Genomic DNA, 23564 nt, shown 5'->3' with positions numbered 1-23564 from the left:
AAACCCCTTTTTTTTTTTTTTTTTTTTTAGAGACTATTTGAAGATTTGGTTTGAGAAACGGTAAAACTGTTGGTGTCATGTTGCAGCTCAAACGGATATTTCATGATTACAAAGCGGTATTTCACGTGTAGATACATTGATTTTGCATCCTCTAAATATAACCGTGTGATTATTTGTGTCAACATTATCCATCTTCAGAAATGTTAGTTGTTTATATAAGAAAAAAAAATACCATGGGGTTACTGAGAGTTGGGTTTAAAATGTCTCACAACAATCAAAAAAAATCTAAAACTCTACTTTCTCTGATTTTATTATTGTTCCTACAACTTTGACTGATGTACATCATGTTCCAAGACTGCAATGTTATCTGACCATTGCAGAAAAAAATATGTTGAGACAAATAGCTGCTTCTTTGTATGGTAAACTAGATTTTATCAGTGGATTTGAGCTGCACCAAAACTAAAGAACAAACTTGTTTTGATCAATTTCTTGACCATGTAGTCATCAAAGAAGCATTAATAGTTGCTAATACTTCCTAGTCTGAAGCTTTGCTCAGAATATTTCAGTACAGAAAAGGTGATTTACACTTTCCAAAAATATTCTCTGGAAGGGACACCTGACAGTCAGATTGCTGAAATTTTCCTTTCTCTCTTTATCGTTTATTTCCCAATTAAAGTACATCCTGACTTAGTGCTTCCTGTGTTTAGCTGTGTTTGTTTCCTTGGCAGTGCTGTTGAGTCTATTACTATTAGTACTGATAATATGTTCTCTCTGTTTCTTTTCTTTCCTGTAGAAAATACTCGTCACTTGATGCTTCTATGTCTATTTCAATCTCTTTCATAGAAGGTGAAACTGACAGAGCCATTGTTGGGAGTAACAATGCATTCTTTATGCATTTCTTCCCACAGGATGCACTCCTGGCTTGATGCTTCAGTATTTAGACGTGCTGTTTTTTGATAGATTTATTGCTGCCATGTTTTTTTTTTATACTATAACCTTTTTTTCTTGTAAAAAAAAAAATCCCGGATCAGTGCTTCTCTAATGCGTCTCTTTCTTTCTTCGTTTGTCCTTTTTCTTATCCTGTTTTCCTTTCTTGACAGAATCCAGTTCTGTTTTAGGTTTATTTTGTTAACAAGGGGCTCCTTTCCCGTATTGGTACATGCTTTCTCGGGATGATGGTTTACTGCAAAGTCAGTGACTCAGTCCAATCAAGTCTGCTTTCCAAAACAAATCTTTTTTCTTTCTTTTTAATTAGGATTACATAACCCACTGACTTTGCCTGTGTTGTTTTACTATTTGGACGGCATTGGTCTGTTTGGATTTTTGAACCTGAAAACATGGTTAGATTTTATTGAAATGATTTAAACTGAATATGACTAATTGAATTATTGAACCTGTTTTCTTGTAAAGGGCCATGAGGTTGGATGTTTAGTGATTTACCTCCACATGACGATATGTAACATGTCTTTGTTCCTCACCTGTACTCTGCGACTCCACCCACATATTTCTTCATGGCCGTGTCGGAGCTCATGCCATAGAAGAGCTTGTACTTCTTGCCATTCTTCTCGATGATCTCCCCAGTGCACTGGTCATGACCTGCCAGCATTCCTCCCATCATGACAAAGTCGGCCCCGGCACCTGAGGAGCAGAGGTCAGAGGCGGTCGCAGGTGTAGAACATGATGAAGACACAAACGCTGGAGCGCGATTACTCACCAAAGGCCTTTGCTACATCTCCTGGGCAGCTGCAGCCACCATCCTAAACAATGAATAGTTCCATCAATATGTCAGCGCTATGGCCCAAGAATTGTGTTTTTCTAATTTTGTGGACTGATGCTGCCCTCTGCTGTCTGCAAGTGATATCGCAGTGTTCAATGTGGATTAGGAGTTGTCAAAAACATTGTTACAGACTGAGCTTAATGTATCTTCTGTTCTTTTTAAGACATACTATTCAAACGTTACCATGTCTTACTTTATCCAGTGTTTAAACTAGAAATTGAAAGATTTTTGCTATAAACTGATGATATGGAGCCTGTTAAATCAGACTGTGGATGGATGGATGGATGGATGGATGGATGGATGGATGGATGGATGGATGGATGGATGGATGGATGGATGGATGGATGGATGGATGGATGAGTCAAAAACAGTAAGATATGTTGTTCGTAAAACTACATTTTTATTTTCCATACTTTTATAGACATGGAAATACTTAGATTTAATACTTTTTGTAACAAATCTGTGAATGAGATTCCAAAACTGCCTCCACCTACCAACAGTTAAAGCTTTTCTCAGGAGAACCAAAATAGTCTAGAGCCAGTGCAGTCCAATTCAGTTCACACATTCAAACAAGTACGCCTAAATTGAATCAGCACTCAGCTCTTTTGTTGCCAAAGTTGAAGCTGACATCAAATACTTGGAGACTCATTAAAGGCTAACATTCAAAATTTGAAAAATAACAACACCTTCATCAATTAAGTTTAATTCAGACAGCAAATGCTCTTGTATTTTCACGCAATTTATATACTTAGTTGTAGCTGTCCGTCAGCCCTTTCACAGTCATTTAAGCAAAAACAACATGTCCTTACAGAGATAATGTGTCCTTTGAGCCCGTGGGCCGAGTCTGCACACTCTATGACAGCGCTCAGCTGTGGATAACCCACTCCTGTCTTGATCCTGGTCGTGCACACCGAACCTGAAAGATACGCCGTTAGAGAAGGTGAGGTCTTCACTCTAACCGTCTCTGGCTACAGAAACCTTCTGTGGAGAATTAGTGCATTTACTCCTACTTGTCTATAAATTTTCAAATCATGTATTAGTTTTCCTTTACAACATATTGTGCATGAGCAGACAACTTAATTTGTATAATGGCAAACGCACTTTCTGTTTCCTTATTAAACACTCGGATGATTTTTATCCACCGACCTGGTCCGATACCAACTTTGATTATGTCAGCACCAGAGAGGATGAGCTCCTCCACCATCTCCCCTGTCACCACATTTCCAGCCTGCAACATAGACACCAAAAAGCACTCATAGATCAGCCTTTATCTCAAACACCTGTTGTATGAGGTCGGTTGGGCCCATTTCCTTACCATGATGGTGTGTTTGGGGAACCTTTCTCTCACCGTCTTGACGAACTCCACAAAGTACTCAGAGTAGCCATTGGCCACATCCAGACAGATGTACTGGAGAGCAGGGACGGCCTGCAGGATGGCACACAGCTTCTCTAGGTCTGCATTGCCACTCCCTGAGCTGGCGGCGACATGCTGAGTGGATAGAAAATATACCGCTTCAACTTCAGTGTGTTATGTGGCAGACAAAGCACAGAAGTACAATAACACGTGACTTTCAAATGAAGTTTTGAAAACTGGGATGTGCATTTGTGCTGAACTGGCTGGAGTCAATAACTCTGTTTTGGGGCAGGTTTCCACCATGTTGGTCTGCTCTTCATTACAAAAATAGCAAGTGCTCAGTCACACTGGATGCAGAGCACCTATTAACATCAAGTCTTGCCCAAGGATTCCCAATTGGATTTAGGGCTTTGACTTCTAACACATAGACATGTTGTGGTTTAAACTTTTACGTTTTAGCTCCGTCTGGCTGGATGTTTGGTGTCACGGTCCTGTTTAAAGGTGAACCTCTGCCTTTGAGTCAACATTTTATTTAACCTCTAATGGGTTTTCTTCCAATAACATCCTATTTAACGCCACTCATTTGCTAAATGTCTTTTGCTCCAGCTGAAGAAATGCACCCCAATTATCCTGCCACTACCACCTTGTTTCTCTTTTGCATGAGTGTGTTCTGGGTAATGTTTTACTCCATATAATAGCATTTTGCATGAAGGGCAAATCCAATAAAAGTGTAATCTGACCCAACGTGTTAGGGAAAACAGAAATGCTTGCCACGATTTTCTATTGCAAAAAAAATAAATAAAATAAAAAAAATCATAAACCATTTATTCCTTTTCAACACTATATCATGTGTTGGTCAATGATGTGGAATTGCAATATAATGCATTGAAGTTTGTTATTGGAATATGACAAAATGTGACATTTTGCAAATAGTTTGAGTGGAGAAGTGGTGATGTTACCTCTAAGCATTCTGGATGGTCAGCAGCAAACTTTTTCCAGTCTTCTACAGAGTAGTGTTTATGGATGGCTGTGAAGAGGGTGTGCTAAAGACAGAGTAAAAACAAACATGCTCAAAGTGGAGGGAAAACTGTACTATCATACAGTTTCAGCTGAGCTAAATGGAAACGATGCCTCTCTACCACATGAGAGAGAGAGAGAGAGAGAGAGAGAGAAAACATTTTCAAAAACTCACTTTACTGAGAACCTTTGCCATCTCAAAGGTTCCTGTTGTATCCATGTTGGCTGCAATGATGGGGATGCCAGTGTAGGTCTGCTTGGAGTTGCGGAATGTGAAGGTCCTTCGAAGATCCACCTAAGGTTAAAGAAGAGATTGAACTTTATCTAGAAAAGAACGGAGCATTTGGAAATTCCCCCAGAACCTTGACGTTACTGGTCATGCCTGAAACGTGGATACACTGAATCGATTAGATTCACACAAGTTGGCTTCTAATGTGATGTGATGACCTGCAAAAACAAAGTTGAAGTCTGACTGCTTTTTGTAAGCTCTGGTCTTTAACGGTTTCTACGTATGTTATTACTAGTAGTTGGAAACTTCTCGAGGTTTGTTTCTCCTTGTTGACTACAGAAGGCTTTTTTCTATGTAGAGGCAGGACATTTATTACATAAAATCAATTTGACCATAGGAACTGATGTGTTGTACAATGTTCCTTCTGCCAGAGTGAAATTGTTTTTTCAGAGCTGCAGATGAAATTGGCTCATATCTCATCCTGGCATAAAGACGGTTCGGTAAGTGCTTCCAGTGCGGCAAAGTCATTTTTTTTTTTTTTTTTCAAGGCAGCAAATAAACATTTCTGACTTTCAGCACAAGCTGACTCACTGATTTTCCTTCCCCTCCGATATTAAATGATGAAGTATGACGCATGGATTCTCTGGAGTCGTTTTTAAGAAAGCGAGACTTGAGCTGAATGTCTGGCAGTCTGCTAAAGCAATATTGCTTTAAAAATGTCAATATAACAGGATCTAGGTTGTTGTTTTTGTTTGGGTATTGTAACAAATATAGTTAAACTTTTAGATAATCCTGTATTTTTATGTGGTTTTGATTGATCATTGTTATGAATTTCATTTTGGTTTTGGATTTAGCTGCGTTTCTATCAAGTTGTTCTACCTGCTACAAAGCTACATGCCTTGCATACTATCTACAGGAAAGCAGTATCTGGGGGATGGGAGGGGGGGGGGAATCAAAGTTCTGATTTGATACCTTAGCTATTCATTGACTGACAAGATTTCAGCTGACAAGTCTTTAGAAACCTTCTGGTTGGAGTTAAAATATCAATATCAAGTCTTTCAAACTGCATCATCTTTTACATCTTTCTTTAATTCAACAGAAGAAACATTAAAATAGTATCTCTGGTTCAGAATGCTATAAGTTGAACGTATTAAGATCCAATTTAGGCAGATTTTGTCTGTTATATGTCAATGTGACTCCGGTTATTCCCTTAAGGTTATCCAGTTTTTATGACTCAATCGTCTGTCTGTCCAGCAGTCCAACAAATTCATAGTGAACTTTTGTGTTCATTGTAAATGAGTGAACTGGAAAATTACTGAAATATGGACACTTAACTGAGGAAAACTAGGTAATTTGACATATAAAATGTGTATAAAGTCTGTTTTATAAACAACACAACAGAGGCTACAGTAAAAAAAAAAAAAAAAGCTCCAGGTTGATGTCATGTAATGGAGGCTAGGTGAGGTCATTACCACGAAGGACACAAAGGACATTGAGAGTTGGGCACTTTTATTATTGCATCAATCGAAAGGCTTTCTTTGGATTTTATCACATTCAAGATGAGCACCAATGTTGCTTCAAAGCAAATAATTATTTGTTTATTTTATTTTAAAAGCTGTCGATTTGATTTAGCTGTTTCATTTTAAGCTGAATGGGCCTCCGTGGCGCCATTTGATGTATCCTTTTCCAGTTGTTTCTGGTTGAGAGACGGAACAGCATTCCCTCTGAACGAATTGCCTCATTTGCTGCGATACGCGACAATGTTTTGTACATAAATTTGTTTTGGCGATGGTGGAGAGAGTAACACCTGACACGTCAAACTCCCATGTAACGTTAGAATGGACAGAAAATGTGTGATTACAGTGCAGAATGGGCGATTCAGTTCAAGCTCTACAAAGTCACAAACACCAAATTCCCTCACTTCAGAGGCCAGAAGTTCATGTTTCCCTTCAACCTGTCCTCCGTGTTTATGCTACGGCACACTCATATCTATTTGTCATATGGAATGTGCTCTGGTTTCATCTGTAACACACACACACACACGCACACACACACAGTCCTATTTATAAACGGCGTTTCTGAGAAGCGTCCTGCGCCTCATGTTGCGGTCCACCTCTCAGATACCAGCTCCCACCTCCTGCCGCTTTCTGCTTCCCGTCTACTGACACCGAACCGGTCGGAGCAGCTCCAGCTGGAATCGGACCCAGTTCTGGTGATGCGTCGTCAAGCTGAGGAAGTTATAGGGTTAAGCAAGCAGGAACACGATGCTCTGCTACTATGGACACTCAAACACAAAACAAGTTTTTTTGTTTTGTTTTCCAGTTTTAAAATATAGAAATCTGATGAAAATTGATAAATGTTCTGTTCTTTTGAACCACTGATTTTCTCATTATTGTTTGTTTTCATTGCGGCCAACATGCTGTTTCTGCCCTTTAAAAGACTAACCTTGTTTGTTGTCACCTTTAAGAAGGTCACCTCCCTATTACATGAGCACACTGCTGGAGGAAAGCAAACTTTATAGCTTAAAATAGGTATAAACAAAATCAGGAGAATAGAAGAACAATGGTAGTTTTATTTTTGAAATAACTAAAGAGCTCTAAATTTCCACTGTCTGCCACGTGTGAACAAATTTACAGGATTCTGTTGTGTCATCCAGCACAGAGGCCTTCAACACCGATCTCCTGAGAAAGCTGCTGTGCATCATCTGAGCGCCGGTAACTAACAGCACCAACCTCCGAGCGGCTCTTCAGGCTGCTCCTCTTGGGTCTGAACAGGACATCCTTGAAGTCCAGCTTGAGGTCCACGTCCACCCGAGGCATCCTGGACGCCCACAACACTGATGATGAGACTCTCCTGAAGAAGTCTGCAGCAGCTGCGGTGGTCGCCGTTGCCGAGCCCCAGCCACCAAACCCGAACCTGCAGGCGGCCAGCGTATTTAAAGCAGAGGGTAACCCAGCCCAGCTCTAGCCCCCATGGCTTTATTTGGGCCTGGGCTCTCTCCCTCCCTCTTCCTGTGTTTCCATCCTCTCCTCCAGAGTCGCCTGTCTCCCCCAGCCCCCACCCTCTCCTCCGGCAGAGTGGCAGGAGCAGCGGTTTCTGAGCCCCGGCTGTCCCATCCACCGACGCTGGCCCACACACACTCAAACTCTCTCAGGCACACATAGAGAGAGTAACACTGCAGTGGCTTTTATGCTGCAGTGCTAAGAGCACACCTGCTGTCCAGCTGGGGCATTGCTTCTTCCACTGCTAGATGTCAAAGACAGAGCAGGATGGAGATGAACACTGATGGAAAGATTATAAGTGAATTTTTTATATGGCCATAAATCTGGGCTATATATATATATATATATATATATATATATATATATATATATATATATATATATGTATAATGAAAATCCAGCTTGTGAAATGATGAACATTTTATTACGTATAAGAAGAAAAAAATCTCTATGTGTCTCCTGATTCATAAGGACAGTCTTTACATTTCAAACTGATTGGACAGTTGCCAGTGAAGCTGGCCAATCAGAAGAAAGACTGTTTTGTTGCGTACGATGTCCCCATATAGTCGCTAAATAGGACGCATTGTCCTAATGTTGGAAGGTTATTAGATAGAATCTAATAACATAAAGTATATTCATTTGAAACGGCTTCTTTCTTTCCAGTAACAAATCATAAATCTCTGTGTTATTGTTGCTTGATATAGATGGTGCTTTTGTGACAGTTGATCATATTGATTGATAAATTGGAAAGTCGGGTTTTATTCTCTGCTGTGTTACATGGTTCAAATCTATCATGACAGACTTAGTTGAACTACTTTCTACTATTCAGATTTCTAAATGACCTCGTGTCTCTCTGGAAACTTTTATGTAACAACAAAATGCTTCCTGTTGTTCAGGTTGAACAAAAAACTACAATGTCTCCTATTGTAATTATAATTCATGCTACGACACACAACCACATATAAGTTTGTGATGACATGACCACAGTCTCTTAGACATGTTGTGTGAGTGTTTCTTTAACATTACTGAATGGATAGAGCAAAAAAAAAAAAAAAGAATATATCTCCAACTCAATAACTTTTATACTTCAACTTGAAAACTGCTTGATGAGCAGAAACTGGCCTGGAAGGTTATCATTTCAGTTAATTTGCTTACAATACAATGCTGATCTAAGAGTTGTTATTTGGATAGTTACCTTGTAAATGCAGGAAAACAATTGTAAAGTTTAATATATATATATATATTTGTTTGTTTTTTTATTTATCCTGTGTGCTTTTTAAAAGTCCAGCGAATGTTCAATTTCCGACCGCTAGATGTCAGCAAAGTTACAGAAAACAGCAGCTAAACGAAGATCACGACTGGCACTGGGGTCACAGCCTCCGCTGAAGTGTTTCCCTGGCAACAAGATGTTTCTTTGTTAAACGTGTGTAGTGTGGCAGGAGAACTGCCCAAAGCTGTCACTGATGTAAAAGAACTAATTAAACAGACAGATGAACTGTGGTTCTAAAGCAGCTGAAAGTTAAGAAGTAGGGATAAAACGCATTCTCTCAAATAAAGTTGGAGTTTACTTTTACACTAATGTTTCTTGGACTTGTTAGTATTCCGTTTGTGAACGAAGCAAGCGAGTTAACTTCTCCTCACGCCTTTTTTTTGTTGCAATTTGGGAATTAGAAAAATATTAATCTGAATCTTTTAGCATAAGTCTTATATTTTAAAGAGGAACTGATATAAGTAAAATGAAAGTCAGCTGTCACATTTTAATTAACTATGATGTTTCGTATTGCTGTAAATCATTTTTGACCTGCAAAATGAATTTAGAAACTAATTTTCTTTTAACTGCTGTGAACCTCTTTGGTTGTGGCTGATGCATATGAGCGCATAAAATTCTGGTCGCATTCGGACACTCAGACATCTAATCGAGCCTTATCTCTGTGGAACTGATAGGATTTGAATAGTCTACAGATGCGAGATAAGGCTGTTCCAGCGTTAACAAACCACTGCTCCTCAGACTCATGCATGCCACTCCATGCTGCTCTGATAACATGCTGACCCTTTAGACCCTTGGCTGCCAACAAAGCTGATAGGATAAGAGCACGGCGGCTCCGTACTGCATGTATTCTGTGCCAGGTTGTTGTTGGAGTCTCCGGTGCTTCGGTGATGGAGGAAATGGGTGACAGTGGAGCGAGGAGACGTTTCCACAGGCTGTGTGCATGCATGTTTTATTGCGTCCATGAAACGGGTCACTGTTAGAGTTTTCACTAATGTTTAACTAATGCAGGTTTTTATTTAATGGAGAAAAACTGCCACGTAATCAGTCTGTGGATGTGGAAAAAACACCTTACTTAACATCATGTGACGGACTTATCTAGGGAGCTGGGCAGGGACAAAAACAAAAAAAAAACACATTCTTACCTCGAAACTCTTAGCAAATATTTTTCATATCCTTTTCCCCTGTTGTTTAATTTACTTAGCCACAGATAATCTTCTCAAAACCACGATATGTAAACGTTTATTAAATATTATGCAGTTGAAACCTTACGTTTACATGGTAAAACAGACGTGCAACTTTTATTTTATTTCCTTGCTGTTTGATCTCAAATCAGACTAACTTTTTCCTGTTTTAGGTTAATTAAGATTACTTTTTTTTTTAATAATTGTTAAAAGTCAGAAAAAAGATAATAAAACAGACAACTTTTTGTTTTTTTTGGTTGGTTGGTTTTGGATGGCTTCATCCTGACTAAGCAGCCTTTCACCCATGTGAGTCCAGGACGTTTATCACTGCGGATATGAGCAGTTTCCAACCAGCTTCATCAGCATTTTGGCAAGTTTTTTTGTTTTTTTTTCCAGGGGGTGATTTGCACATTTCACACCATGACATCCTTATATCCTGAACTAAGAACCTGCCTCTCTCAGGACAGACATCCCCATGTTTTGTATAGTTGTTTATAATTGTTCGTCTGATAACTCTGGCACCTTCAAATATCTGAACATTTCAACCAGTGATGAAAGCAGATGTCTGGATATCTTGGTTTATTGTTATCTGTTGTTTTGTCTTCACCTATCAGAAGTGTACAACTATCATCTGAATTTTCCAAAAATGTCTAAAGATGTATTACAAATGCATCCAATCTTCTGATTTAAAAAGAAAATCCCCTGATTACATTATTCAGACATTAACCAAACATTTAGTTCATGTCAGACAGTGAGGAAAAATGTATTTTGTGTTTTTGCAGCATATCTCAATTGCATATTCGCATGACGTTGCGCTGGTTTTGCTCTTACTTCCAGTCTCTGTGTTCCTACAGCTGTCCATAAACTCCCGAGAAGGCAGATGCGTACACTCATCAACACTCCCAGAGCCAGAGTGAGCCGTCTCACCTCGTTTCATCCCATGTTCATCTACCAGCTGACAATGCTGTTTGGAAGTGGGGCCTATTGCACCGATGACATTTATTTCTGAGACATTCGGAGAAGGCGCGTGTCCCTGGTCTGTGTCACTGGGACCAGCAGATGGGAAAACCACATGGCAGTGGGAGGGCGAGTATCTTTGATGTTCTTTTTCTTGGCACGACTTAAAATGATAAAGACTTAAAAATTTGATTTGCTTTCTCTTGAAGTGGCTCAAATGAAGAGGGCGAGGAATGTTCCTTATCCGTCAGGTTTACGATCCGGATAATTCATTCGGAAGGTAATGTTGTGAGGTTAAGAGGCCTAGATTAAAGTTTAACACGGTGTAAAATACATTCTGAGGTAAAATCGACTGTCAATGATTTAAGAATATTTTTACATGGTTTCCCCCCCCGCCCCCCTTTGTGTTTCAAACATACTTCAGAGTTTTAGTGAGCTCCACGTAACAACAAAGTAAAAATGTTCAAGTCTTGCAGCTTTGGCTTTTTAAATATCCTGTCAAAATGGTGGAACTTAGAAAACACGACGCTTCCCGAGATGTTTTTTGTAATTAACAATTGCGCACAACCACAAAAATTCCTTTCACTTTCAGTGACTGGATTCTGACAAGCAGACGCAAATTATTTAACAGCAAAAGCTGGTAAACAGTAAGAGGAAAGTGTCTCTGCTAATGGACTCAAAGGAAACATGTGAAACTAGCCACAAAAGGTACAAACCATCAAATATAGATCTGTTATGACATTTAGTTTAATAACTGAAATGTTCCCAGCAGAACATTTGTTTAAAGAAAAGCTTTTTCTTTGTCAGCGTCATAGTCTGCTGCCAGCTTTAGGTTATATCCTCTCAGTGCTTCTTCCTGTGTGAAAAACACAGGAAGATTTAAGACACCCTCAACTTTAATCTTATTCAGAAAGTTCTGAAGAACAAGAAATTATATTTAATGATCATAAAAATTCAGACTGAAACCTATCCATACTATTTTTTATTTTTTTTTGGAAACAGAGATCACTTTGCATCCAAATTTTAAATATAGAGACAACTGAGTTTCCATGGAATTACATTTTTACTCAAGATAATCTGAAGTTCCTTCATGTCAAACTAAAACTGAACTGACTCACATCATTTTATAATAAAACTAAATGAGCTTCTTTAATAGGGCCACCTGTGTTGTCATGAATGACTACCAGTTTATCTTAATGTCATTTGATGATTTTGTTTTGTTATAAAGTTGTTGTTTTTTTTATTGTTGGATCTGAATCCAACAATTTTTTTAATCCATCATTGCTTAATGGAATCAAATTTCGGTTACCGGGGTATTGCAAAGGATCCTAGCGTGTAAATGTGCAGCATTTGTTAATACTTGAAATGTATCACTATAGAAATAAATGCATAAATTTAGCTTCTGTAAATCAAAGAGGCTTTCTTATTTCATTTTGTGAGCTTCATGTCACTGGTTGGAAATTCTCATTGTTATAGGAATTTTCATCGTCTTAAAACTGTATGTGGAGGATGCAATCCATCTCTCATTTCTGCTACACCATCATTTTTATGTGTTTTCCTCTAAGAGCTTTTCCCTGAGGTCTTCCCTCCTATTACTCAAATTAGTTTAGAAGCTACGTGTCAGTGGGGTGGGTCAGAGTGGGGCAATAAATCGTAGTTCGGTCCTGTCCACTGATGTAGGGTCAAGTTTTGCTGTTGAGAAGCTACACATTAAGACAATTCAGGTTTTCAAAGTTTCCTGTCTAGAACAAAAGCTATTTCAATCAAAGCAGAAATCGTTTGAGACTTAAGGCTTTTCAAAAAGCACGGAAAGCTTACATTTTTGTAAAGCTGTTCACACAGTGCCCTTCAAAGGTTTTCACATCCTTGGACTTATTGGAAACTACATTTTACAATTTTTATTTAGCTCTAGTGGACTTTATTTGAGAGTGGTTAGACAGGAAGGCGGGTCATGAGAGAGGGGAAAGAGATGGGTTAAAGGTCATCAGGCTGCGACTCAAATCTCTAACAGTGACATCGAGCACTAGGGCCTCCATACTGGCTTGTCTTTACCCCTGCACCCTCGACATGTTTCAATTTTAATGTATTTTGCTGAGATTGTATATGGCAGAGCAACAAAAACACTGCATCATTTTAAACTGGAAGGGGAATGACACGTGTTTCAAATAAACACATAAGACATTGCAGATCTTACTTTGCAAATCTCAGTGAGATTGAATGGAGAAAACCAGTGATCATCAGTTTTCCAGTTTTGTCCAACATTTTTGTTAGATTTAGGTCAGGACGTTCTGATTTAAACTTCACAGCTTTATCCCCAGCTTTGTGCCCTTTGGTCTCCGTGATGCTGCTTGCTTATTAATGTTCTCTAGCAAACCTCTGAGGCCTTTACAGAACATCTACCCGACCCGTTCTGTTTTCATATAGCCTGATAAGATGTGGCCGTTCTAATTCTGCATGACTAATTAGAAATCGCACGGCTCTTTTTAATAAATCTAACCCTCGCAGCTATTATTAGTGTCTATGGATTTTGCTTAATACCAATGATCTCTGAAAAGAGTAAGAGGGGAATGAAAAGAGGTACGCCCACACAGAAGGTCATGGACAGAGAGGGTGCAAACTGAGAAAAAGACGAATCAATACTCGACTCTTCCACCGATTCACGTCACAGTCTGCTTACGGCTGTCAATCCTAAACACAGAGCTCTTTCTGGACCGGTGATCAGATTTCTTCAGCAGCCTAAAGTGACAAATGGCCATATGTTGCACAATGTACATGTGGTGCTGACAAAGAATGGAAAAAATGAGATATCCAGCTTAGTGTTCTTTTTTTTTGATAATTAAAAAAAAAAAAAAAAAAGCCAAAATTGGTTGAAACCAGGGAACTGCAATTGCTGAGATGTTGGTAGTCAAAAAAAGAAGGTCAAAATGATTCATAATGGAAATTATGAATCGTGCTAAACCCAATGAGGTTGCTGGGATTTTGCTAATGAAAGATGTGTCAAACAGTTGCTATAGGGTGTGAACAGACCAAGGAGAGTTTTGTATATTAAAATGAGCAATAGAACTTTTAGGCAAGTGTATAATGATGGCCAATTAAGAGGAATATGGGTGGAGAATGATGTTCTTAAAGAAGCATTTGTTACAAACCAGATGGTAGAGCATTTGAGTCAATATTTGCATATTATTCTGTAAATGATATCAAAAAACAAGGAGAAAAGTCACATGTACAAGTCTTCATAATTAGTTATACTAAGTTCAGTTACAAAAGCATTTTTAGAGATCAACACAGATCCTTCACCCCCCCCCCCAAAAAAAACTTCAGATCCTCCCCTGCATAAAATGACCAACCTTGATACAAATAAGTTTTTTTTAAAAAGAATTTTATTAATACTTTCAGTTAACAGCAACATAATGTAAAAAGCCTTTCACATTAAGAGTTAATTCACAGAACCGTGGTATTTGCTTCAGAAAACAGAAACAAATCTCTAAACGCAAGGAAAAAAATAAAAAATAAAAAAGTCCTTCCCCTGCAAATAACTGAGCTCAACTTTGTCAGCATTAAAAAGAACCGAGTTTTCCTTTAAGAAATACATGTATTAAAAGGTTGCTGCTACATTAGGGACAAACCTCCCCAACAACAAAACTTTAGTAAAGTGGCAAAGCCTTTTGTTTTAAATAGTCTTTGAATTTAAATAAAAACAGAAGAAAAAAAAAACTGAGAATGAAAAGCTTGGCAAAAAGCAAGCAAGTATTGCACATACATCTCCTAGTACCCTTTAAAAATGTCCAAGAGAACAAATAAAACCCAGAGCAGAAATTTATAGCAGAGGCCAGTAAGAGGAAGCAGTTCCTGCTTTGTGCCAACATTAGATTCTGTAAGAACCGGCTTTAAAGTTTTACTCTATAATTAAGACCAGTTTTGGAGTTAAATGGGAGTGTTTAGGGAGTGTTGGCGAGCAAGGACAAGCGTACGAGGACAAGTCTTACTGCCTCTTTTATCCAATTAGTATCCAGAGCTATATTTGGCAGCAGGACTGCTTAGTCTCTAAATGCGCCTCTCATTGGCATGGGAAATAAAACAGGACATGAGAAATAAAGACAAACTGAAATATGCTCTACTGAACCCTACTATTCAATTCATGAAGTAAAACAAGAGTTTTAAAATATCAAATGTAAAAATATAACTTACAAATAAATTCCACCATGGTTAGCTCCTCTAAACAATCATTGCCTTATGGAGCCATGAGCAAAGAAATGCAGTAGAAAGCAACCAAATGTACATATTCAAAGATTATATTTCAGCATCAGGTCAACTGATCCCATAATTTAATAAAACCAAAATGTCATAAAAAAAATCTATGGTGTGTAAATGGTGTTTCACAGAGTGAAACAGCAAAAAAGAAAGAAAAAGAAAAAGCTAGGAGTAATCCAAAGGTGTGGAGTATCGCATCATCTGAAATGTTTCTTCTTAGTGAAACTCTGCTGGTGGGGTTTTAAAGTGTTCATAGTGGAGTTTTGGTGGGTTTATACAGTCTTTATGTATGGTAGAGCTTGTGTTCGTACTCCTTGGTGGAGCAGCTGTGAGGAGAGTCTGTGTCTCTGTGGATGGGAGTGGGAATGCTGCTGCGGTGCTGGTGGTTGTCATTCAGCGTCAGGCTGAGGAGGCTGGTGCAGGTGGGCAGGTAGACGTGCTGCACGTGCTCCACATCTGACCGGCACACGGGACACAGCTGAGGGAAAAGACAGAACAGCTTTTGAGTAACAGCCCCAGTCATCCAGTTACAGTGGCTTACAGAAGCATTCGTATCCTTCACATTTCAATCACAAACTTTAATGCAGTCTGACTTCAGAAGTCAGTCAAGTCAATCTGGATGTAATTTAATCTCGTTTAATGTAGCTGTTCTGAGCAGGACTCGTATTTGGCATAAAGGAAGAAAGAATCAAGGGAACATTAAAATATGCAGGACATCGTGTTGAGGATTACAGCCGACACCAGGTTAAGATCAAAGAATATTCATGCATCTAAACGGCTCAGTCGAATTTCAGATTTAATTTAGTTGAGAATCTATAGCAAGACTGAAATCGCAGTGTAGCGATGCTCTCCAGTCTGGCTGAAGTGCCTCTTTGCAGAGAACAGACAACATTTTCTGAATCTAGATATGCAAAGCTGATGAACACCTCAAAATGATTTTTAGCTGTAATGGCAGGATAAGTGGTTAAAGTATTACAGCAAGGCTAAACAAACTGCTCAGGTTCAAATATTAGAATAGGTAAATATAGAAATATTTTTTTAAATTAAAGCTTCTTCCTGTGACTAACTCATTCACCCCTTCAGTAGCTGGGTGACATTTCCCAGCTCCACTGATGGTGAAGAGATTTGCCTGACTGCTGTAATCCCTTTATAAGACAAACTCTCTCACACACGCTCACGCAAAACCTGCCTTCACAAAGACGAGCACTTTTAGCTGATTAAAAGAGGGGACAATCAGGTCGTCAGAGTTTAAGCAAGCCTCTGGATGTTGTTAAAGGCACCATAAAAGGATAAGACCAGGGAGCTGAAGCATAATTAGATTCTTTTAGGGAAATTGTAAAAATCACATAAGGAATATGACTTGAATTATGCTAAAACAAGCTGAGCATAGCTTTTAAATTCAAAAGCATGCAAGTGTAAACATACAAATGACTACGTGAAGTTTAAAAACAGTTTCTCAAAGCGTGGAGAGCAGTCTCACCTGCAGCTGATTTGCGCAGTTCTGGCAGCACACCATGTGACCGCAGGGACAGAACGCCGCGTCAATCTCCTCCTCGCAGCACAACATGCACAGCAGAGCTTCTTTGAGTTTCTGCAGTCGCTCCTGCAGCGCCCGGCTCTGCTCGCAACTGCTGCAGTCCAGTCCCTTGTCCCGCTGGTCGTCCCGGCTTGGGGAGTGAGAGGGAGAGGAGCGCTCTCCACTCTCGGAGCGAGACACCAAGTCCGCAACGCCGGCGTTGTACAGAGCACGGCGAGCGTGGTCGTACACTTCCTTGGAGGTCCGTCTGATGTCAAAGACGTACTTCTTGCCCACGTTGATGTTTTCGTTGAGGAATAGGGAAGCCAAGTGACCCTTAAAGTCTCTGCTATACTGCATCATCACGGCATTGGCAACTGTATCACACCTGAAAAATAAAACAAAACATTGATTAATGTTTTCTGGAAAGAGTTTTTGACCATCACAACTCAAATCTAGTTTGTCTGGGCTCATCTTTCATGAGGAAAACTGATTTTGGGACAATACATGTATCAAACTTATTGTCGCTATGACTTTACAGCACAAACTGGGGTTCGATAGTCAACGGTTGAGCTCCTCTCACCTGTAGAAGGCATGCGTCTCTGTGATGGCTCGGTACAGACCGCTCGCTGCCCGGTTACTGATCAGTTTGAATAAAAGAACCACGCTGTCATTCGTGTCCTTCGTTACGGTCAAGTAGACACTCTTCCCCGACTGAGTGGCGATCTGGATGATGGGGTAGCTTACTCTAAGACAAGAATGTAAGAAATTATTAAAGTAGGCAATGTTAGAAGTGACATTTATATTAAAAAAAAAAGTTGGACATTAAGAAGGTAAATCCAATGGCAGAACATACCTGTTAACTAAGGTGAAATCCTCCTTACAGATGGCGATCCCCTCTGGCCCCACTCCAATAGCCATCCGCTGACCGTTTGCATCACGTGCCCAGTGCCACTCCACGCCGTAATGCTCCAGAGCAGAAATGAGCTGCAAGGCCTGGTACTCCACTGAGGCCTGGCTTAAACCCTCCAAAGCTTTGTGTCTGGAGATGATGCTGCAGTGGAAATAAGGTGCAGAGCGGTGAGAAAAAAGTTGGGTGTACTTTAACTACACAAACAGGTAAAACAAGACTAGCCTGATGAATGTACGAGTCCGATGAGCGTTCAAAGCACGCAAATGTTTTTATTAAGCAACTGACTGCAGTAAATATTTAAACTTATTGAGCCAATATTAACTTACTAAGGTTTTAGGTTCTTCATAGTCTGTATTCTTCTAAATTTTGTGTTTGCTCAAGTCCATCGCATTATAGAGGCAAAGTAAGTTAAAATTTACTGGAATTATGACTTATTAGTGCTTTGCTAAAAATCAGAACATCTAATGGATGAATTTTCTGCAGGCCTGTGGTTAAGTGTTTTTCATTCTGTGAATCCTTTGGAGTTGGACATTAATGAAGCAGCTTTGACCAATTGGTGGAGTATCAGTATTTAAAACAACTATTCTGTTAGTTCAGTGGCTTGTGCTTGAGATGAATGCTATGAAGTCTGCATACAAAAGTCAGTATAAATTGAGCAGTAAAGCAGAACAATGTTCAGTGTCAGTTGATTCAAAAGCTGCAAATACAAAAGAGATACTGTAGTCTGCAAAAACAAAATGGATGTAGTTGGAGGGACAACTGCTGAGGGAAGTACATTTGACTCTTGTTCAACAACTCGTTTCTGATAGAAAACATGAATTCCCTTTTCACCAAGTTAAAAAAAAACAGTATTACAGTCACACCAGTTTAATGGAGAAAATGTGCAGTAGAAAGATTTGCCAGGGGTAGTCTGCAAATAAACGTCATCTGATCTCTTGTCAGCTGCTGTGTTTGTTCAAAGCTCTGACTGCTTTTTTTATAGAGACCATGTGGCTGAGTGTTTATCATCATCACCTCGAGATATCTGCTTTTCCTATCGCGAAATTACACAATTCATTCACCGTTTGAATCCAACCTTTGACAGACTAAGCGTTGATGCAGTAAGAGGCAGATGCATTTCTCCCAAATATCTTTTCATGGTTGTGATCATTTGCATTTTACAAAAAAGGAGTAAAGATCCTTAACTCAGCTCATATTATTGGCTATATTGCCGTAATAGTATATTGCTTTTGCCACCTAGATTTCAGCAGGTCTTCATGAATTTAGAATTGGATTGCATTAAGTTTCTCAGACAACGTTGAGTGTGTTGTACCTGTTGTTGGTGGCGGTGTCGGGCTCCTCTCCACACAGCTCTGAATACCAGTACTGGGCCGTGTTTTGGTTGTAGTCCCCAAACTCTGCTTGCGCCAGCAGAGCGCTTAGCTCCTCCGCCTGCTCGGAGCACATGCGAAGGTGTCCGTTGTGGAGGTCTTCCTTCACGTGCATGAAGAATAGATGTCTGAGGGAGAACACAATCATGGAGAATATGAGCTTGCATGTTATCCATGTGCTACTCTTGTGTCATAATTTGACATTTATAGCTCTACACAATTAATGGTTCAGTTTCACTTCACAACCTGCTTCCACAAATACTCCACAGCATGGCATGCCATGACTTTCCCTAGTTTCACTTCTTTAAAATGGCATTTTTGGATCGTGCGGCCGCTCTGGCTGAACCGTTATGGAACGCAAGTTGAACATTTGAGGGAAGGGATAACAAGACTGTTAAAATACTGCAACACCACCCACCCTCTCCTCATGGTGACTTATTTCACACTGAAATCTTTCACATATGTATTTTTGTTAATGTTAAAAATTGCAACTTACAGCTAATGAAATACAGAAGTCTACAGTGCATGCTGCCAATATTTGGGCAGGTTCCACTTTCATGAATTACAGCGTTAACTCAGTTTGGCACAGAGAAATCTTCCATATGTTTGTGTAAGCAGCGAACCTCAATGATGAACTGAATCTTTAGCTGCAAGCCACAAATCAAAATTTATAGAAACTACACTGAAGCAATTTTACATTACTTTTTGGTTATGTACCTGTGCATTAAGCAACGGATACAGCCTAGTCTCATTCTGCTATAAACAACATGTAAAAAATATACGTTTCTTTTATTCACAGTTTGAGATCACTGGCAGTCAGAACAGCTGGTACAGTTTGGGCTGAGAACTCTTGAGAACAGCAAGTTCTGGAGTGGTGATGGAAAAACAGCCCCCTTTTGAGAAAACAGTGGGCCCTTCCATTGTTTTCAACCACAAGATGTGAAGTACTCCGTCAGTCTGCAGGAGGCATTACGTGAACGAGAGCAACACCCTGACTGACTCACTCCTCACAACATGAGGAAAACTGACCTCAAGTAGCCTCACATCCATCAATCAGATAAACTATGTCACAGTGACCTAAAGAGGATCATAGACCTGTCTCAACCTGGCTTCAACGTTAAAAACTTAACCCATGTGTCACATTGCTAAATATTTTCTTGTTACATCTTGTTGCAGTAGACAGTCTACTGAAAAATAACTGCTTTATTTTTCAGCTAAAAGAGATGGCCCCCCTCCTTCAGGCTGCACGTCTCTTTGAAGCATGATGTGCTTGGTAACATTTTCATTTGTACAAATAAGGTCATGCTGTGCCTGAAGATTTTTAAAGGAAGTAGAAAACCAACAATTCCCACATTGAATTGTTGATTCAGAAAATGGGAATCTCACAGGAAGAATTATTTTACCATTTCCTTTACCATCTTACAAGATTATAGCAAGCCCACACCTCGTGACAAAACACAGGTAACGTGTAAACAGTTTGACGTTGCGACAAAGACACACCTCAACCAACACGCAGCACTTCCAAGCAGTATCAACAGCAGCAGAGAGGCACACAAACAATGTCGGCACACACCAAACCGTGCTAGAGCCAGACTGCAACAACCGAGCCCCCACGGCTGACTAGCCTCAGGCATAACAAACAGGGCTTTGATATGGTGTTAAACATCCCATTCCCTCCAACACACAAATACTGGACTCCATTGTATCAAGCCCAGCAGGCATCATGTGATGGAGCGCCGCTCATGAGATACCTGCCTGATGCAAACAATAGGGCCAACCTGACTGGGAGTTTACAACAGGTTGCTGGTAAAGAAAGGTAACTACAGGGCAAGTCGCTGAGGTTACTCTAGTTCACACAGGGATTGGCAAGGTTACTACTGGTCGTGGAACAACGGGGTTTCGTTTCAGGAGACTATGCGAGAACAGGTTTGTTATCTGATAAGCAGTCAATTAGCCATGCTTACTGTTTAACTTCTGCTTCATTAAAGGTCCCCATTTAAATGGACTGTTGGGCCCATGGCTCACAACATTGTGAAGGTCTTGTTTTTATTGCAAATAACTTAACAACTCTAGGTCGCACTGCAGGCCGACATGCCCTGCTGCAGAGATTACTACTGATAGCTGTTCCTGTTTAGCTTCTATGAAAAAACAAAAAAAACAAGATGTGATATGAAGGAAGCAGAGCACAGGACACATTCAAGGAAACTTAACCCACAGACAGTGAGCCATCTTTAAGAAATCACTGGCTTTTCACGTCATCAAAACTCCCCATGAGTGTTACGAAAACATTGTGTTGATCCCAAATACACCTGGAATAGATAACATAAATATTTTATGATTTATAAGCATGAAAATAAATGCAAAGGAAAGGATAAAATAAATAAAATAAATAAAAAGAACTAGGATACCATGGGTGCTTGTTCTGTTGAGTTATAGCTACATAATTTCTCCAGTTAAATCGCATTGACTTCCATTAAGCTGACAACCTGGTTCTGCACTTCTTGTGCCAGAACCAGGCTGCCTCAGCACCTGTCGGGGTCAGTCGCACACAAGAGCACTGAAGAAGTGTCCACTGTCTACTACTCCAACACATGCTGATGGTCAATTTCAACATGTGGTCCAGACAAGACTGACACATTTCTGTGCCACTAGCCTTTATATTTTGAGGATGCATGTGTGTAAAATTGTTTTCCAACCACATTCAATCCAATTAGGTTAAAAAAAAAACACCTGTAAATTATGAGTGACTCATCCACTAAACATGTATGCAAATTTGAGTTTATCAGCAACCAAGTTCCTTCTCTTAGTGGCTCAGTCCATAAAGCAGCAATGTTCAGACAAAAACATGCACACGTGTACTTCTAACAGAGACATTGCCTTTATTCTTCATGCAGCCTGCAACACAACAGACTGAATACCAGGAAGTCTGTAGAGACCAAAGTCTCTTGGCCTACTTCAACTGTGTTATACTGTTTACAGCACAACGTTCTATCCTTTAAAGAGATAATACAAAGGTAAAGTTTTAAGAGGATTAATCATTTGCCAGAATTACACTTGAGGTTGTTAAAAACTACAAAAAGCTATGCAACAGTTTAGATGCTTTAATGTTTTGAGCGTTCCGAACACCTAAACTTTGGCTTGTGTCAAAACCAGTACAAGTAGCACCACATTAATTCCAGGCACCAAGTTTAACGCATGTTCTTTTGGGCTGCGACGTCGCCCAACAAAATATGTTCCTCTGTACGCAAGCAGCAGATTGCTTACTAAACTATAATTTTAGTAATCTTTTTTAAAAGCAGTAAAACTGCAAAAGATATGTGCAAGTTTACAAACTTTTACTAAAATAATTTTTACTTTAATGTTCCTAAAAACTCTGTTCCAGTCCATAAAAGTCATCTTATTTTCTGCGCCTACCATGTCTCGCACTGAAAAAGTCAGTTTAACGCAGAGGAACAAAACATCCCCACAAACTGAAACTCAACACCGCAGCTTTAGAGACTGCTCTACATTCAGCCAATCGGCATTAGAGTCTCCGACCTCACTGGTTGGACTCCCAACAATGCGGTTTGTGAGCTAGTCAAATAACTTGCCGCCAGCAGCTATGTGCAGCGAGGTTACTCTCAGTCAATGACCTATAGTTACCGTGGCTCAACATCTTCTGGAAAGCTTGTGGGCGGACTGTGAAGAAACTTGTAAATGAACAGTTTAACATAAAGTAGCGCCACATTAATTCCAGGCACCGAGTTTAACACATGCGCTTTTGGACTGTGACAAACTGAGCTGAAAACCACGTAGCAATTAAACAAAGAGTTTGTGGGCTAAACTGCTTTGGGTCCCAGTCGAGTAAAACAATAATTACAGCCGAGCATGGACTCCAAGTTGTGGTGTTGAATAAATACCACTGTCAGCTCCCAATCCAGGAGAATAATGAATAATGCAAACTAAAGGTAGGTTAGCAAAGTGTTGAAGAAATCTGATGACTAGAAGCATTTTCAAACATAATGAAAACATTACTTTGAGACTTTAAAATAAGTTCATAAAACTGTGTTGTACGACACCAACTGATTTAGAAAACTCTTCACTTCCATTAAATCAGAGGTTCCCAAACTGTGGGGCGCACCCCCTAGGGGGCGCAGGAAGCCGTCTGGATGAAAAAAAAAAAAAAAAAAAAAAAAAACGAATGCTGTATGCGCTGGGTTTTTACCTTAGAATGGCCAACTCTCTGTTATTCCTATGTCAATTTGATACAGTAGGGGCTTCCACACTTCCCATATCTGTGTCATGTCACTTTTATCAGCAGTTAAAACTTTTTAATCCGTTGTTAACATGTGGTAACCTGTTTTTCCGAGCCGCCTTTAAACGCAACATGAGCGCTACGACGCTCGCGCTGGGTTTACACCTGTGAAGGAGACCTGCTGCTGCTGTGCAGAGCTACGCAGGTTTGTGTTAGAATCACGGCAGCAAACCAGCAAAACGCAAAGAACTTTTCACAGTTTTCCCCCAAACTAACCGACTGAGTTGAGTAAAGCTGTTGGATGCAGGTAAAGTTAGCTAAAAGATGACTAGCTAATATCAATACTGAAACTTAAGCTTAACAAGTACCTTGTAGGCTACCGATGTTGGTGTCTATTTTCAGCTACGTACATTCATTTTGCCCCCAAAAAAGTCGATGCCCCCACGCCCCCGTCACACGCGTCGTTTCAACCAGACAGCCATTTGTAATCCAT

General features: G+C 39.8%; 2 protein-coding genes across 2 annotated transcripts in view; both read right to left on the bottom strand.

Moving 5' to 3' along the window:
* gmpr (guanosine monophosphate reductase) overlaps positions 1 to 7635 on the bottom strand; it is an 11691-nt gene extending 4056 nt beyond the window's left edge. The window contains exons 1-8 of the mRNA XM_015049020.1: positions 7110 to 7635; positions 4324 to 4443; positions 4091 to 4174; positions 3093 to 3266; positions 2924 to 3005; positions 2587 to 2693; positions 1715 to 1757; positions 1479 to 1638 (exon numbers count right to left, since the gene is read on the bottom strand). Coding sequence (XP_014904506.1) covers positions 1479 to 1638; positions 1715 to 1757; positions 2587 to 2693; positions 2924 to 3005; positions 3093 to 3266; positions 4091 to 4174; positions 4324 to 4443; positions 7110 to 7196 — 857 coding nt within the window. The 5' untranslated portion in view covers positions 7197 to 7635. The remainder of the gene's footprint in view (positions 1 to 1478; positions 1639 to 1714; positions 1758 to 2586; positions 2694 to 2923; positions 3006 to 3092; positions 3267 to 4090; positions 4175 to 4323; positions 4444 to 7109) is intronic.
* A 6514-nt stretch (positions 7636 to 14149) lies between these two features.
* The window catches only part of mylipa (myosin regulatory light chain interacting protein a), a 17857-nt gene continuing 8442 nt past the window's right edge, over positions 14150 to 23564 (bottom strand). The window contains exons 3-7 of the mRNA XM_015048427.1: positions 18780 to 18965; positions 17411 to 17608; positions 17138 to 17302; positions 16519 to 16942; positions 14150 to 15516 (exon numbers count right to left, since the gene is read on the bottom strand). Of these exons, the coding sequence (XP_014903913.1) occupies positions 15322 to 15516; positions 16519 to 16942; positions 17138 to 17302; positions 17411 to 17608; positions 18780 to 18965 (1168 nt within the window). The 3' untranslated portion in view covers positions 14150 to 15321. The remainder of the gene's footprint in view (positions 15517 to 16518; positions 16943 to 17137; positions 17303 to 17410; positions 17609 to 18779; positions 18966 to 23564) is intronic.

Source organism: Poecilia latipinna, unplaced genomic scaffold (assembly GCF_001443285.1).
Source record: "Poecilia latipinna isolate Pla-1442-1.1 unplaced genomic scaffold, P_latipinna-1.0 Scaffold3, whole genome shotgun sequence".
NCBI lineage: Eukaryota > Metazoa > Chordata > Actinopteri > Cyprinodontiformes > Poeciliidae > Poecilia > Poecilia latipinna.
Note: the sequence above shows the minus strand (reverse complement) of the source record. Positions and strands in the feature narration are given on the sequence as shown.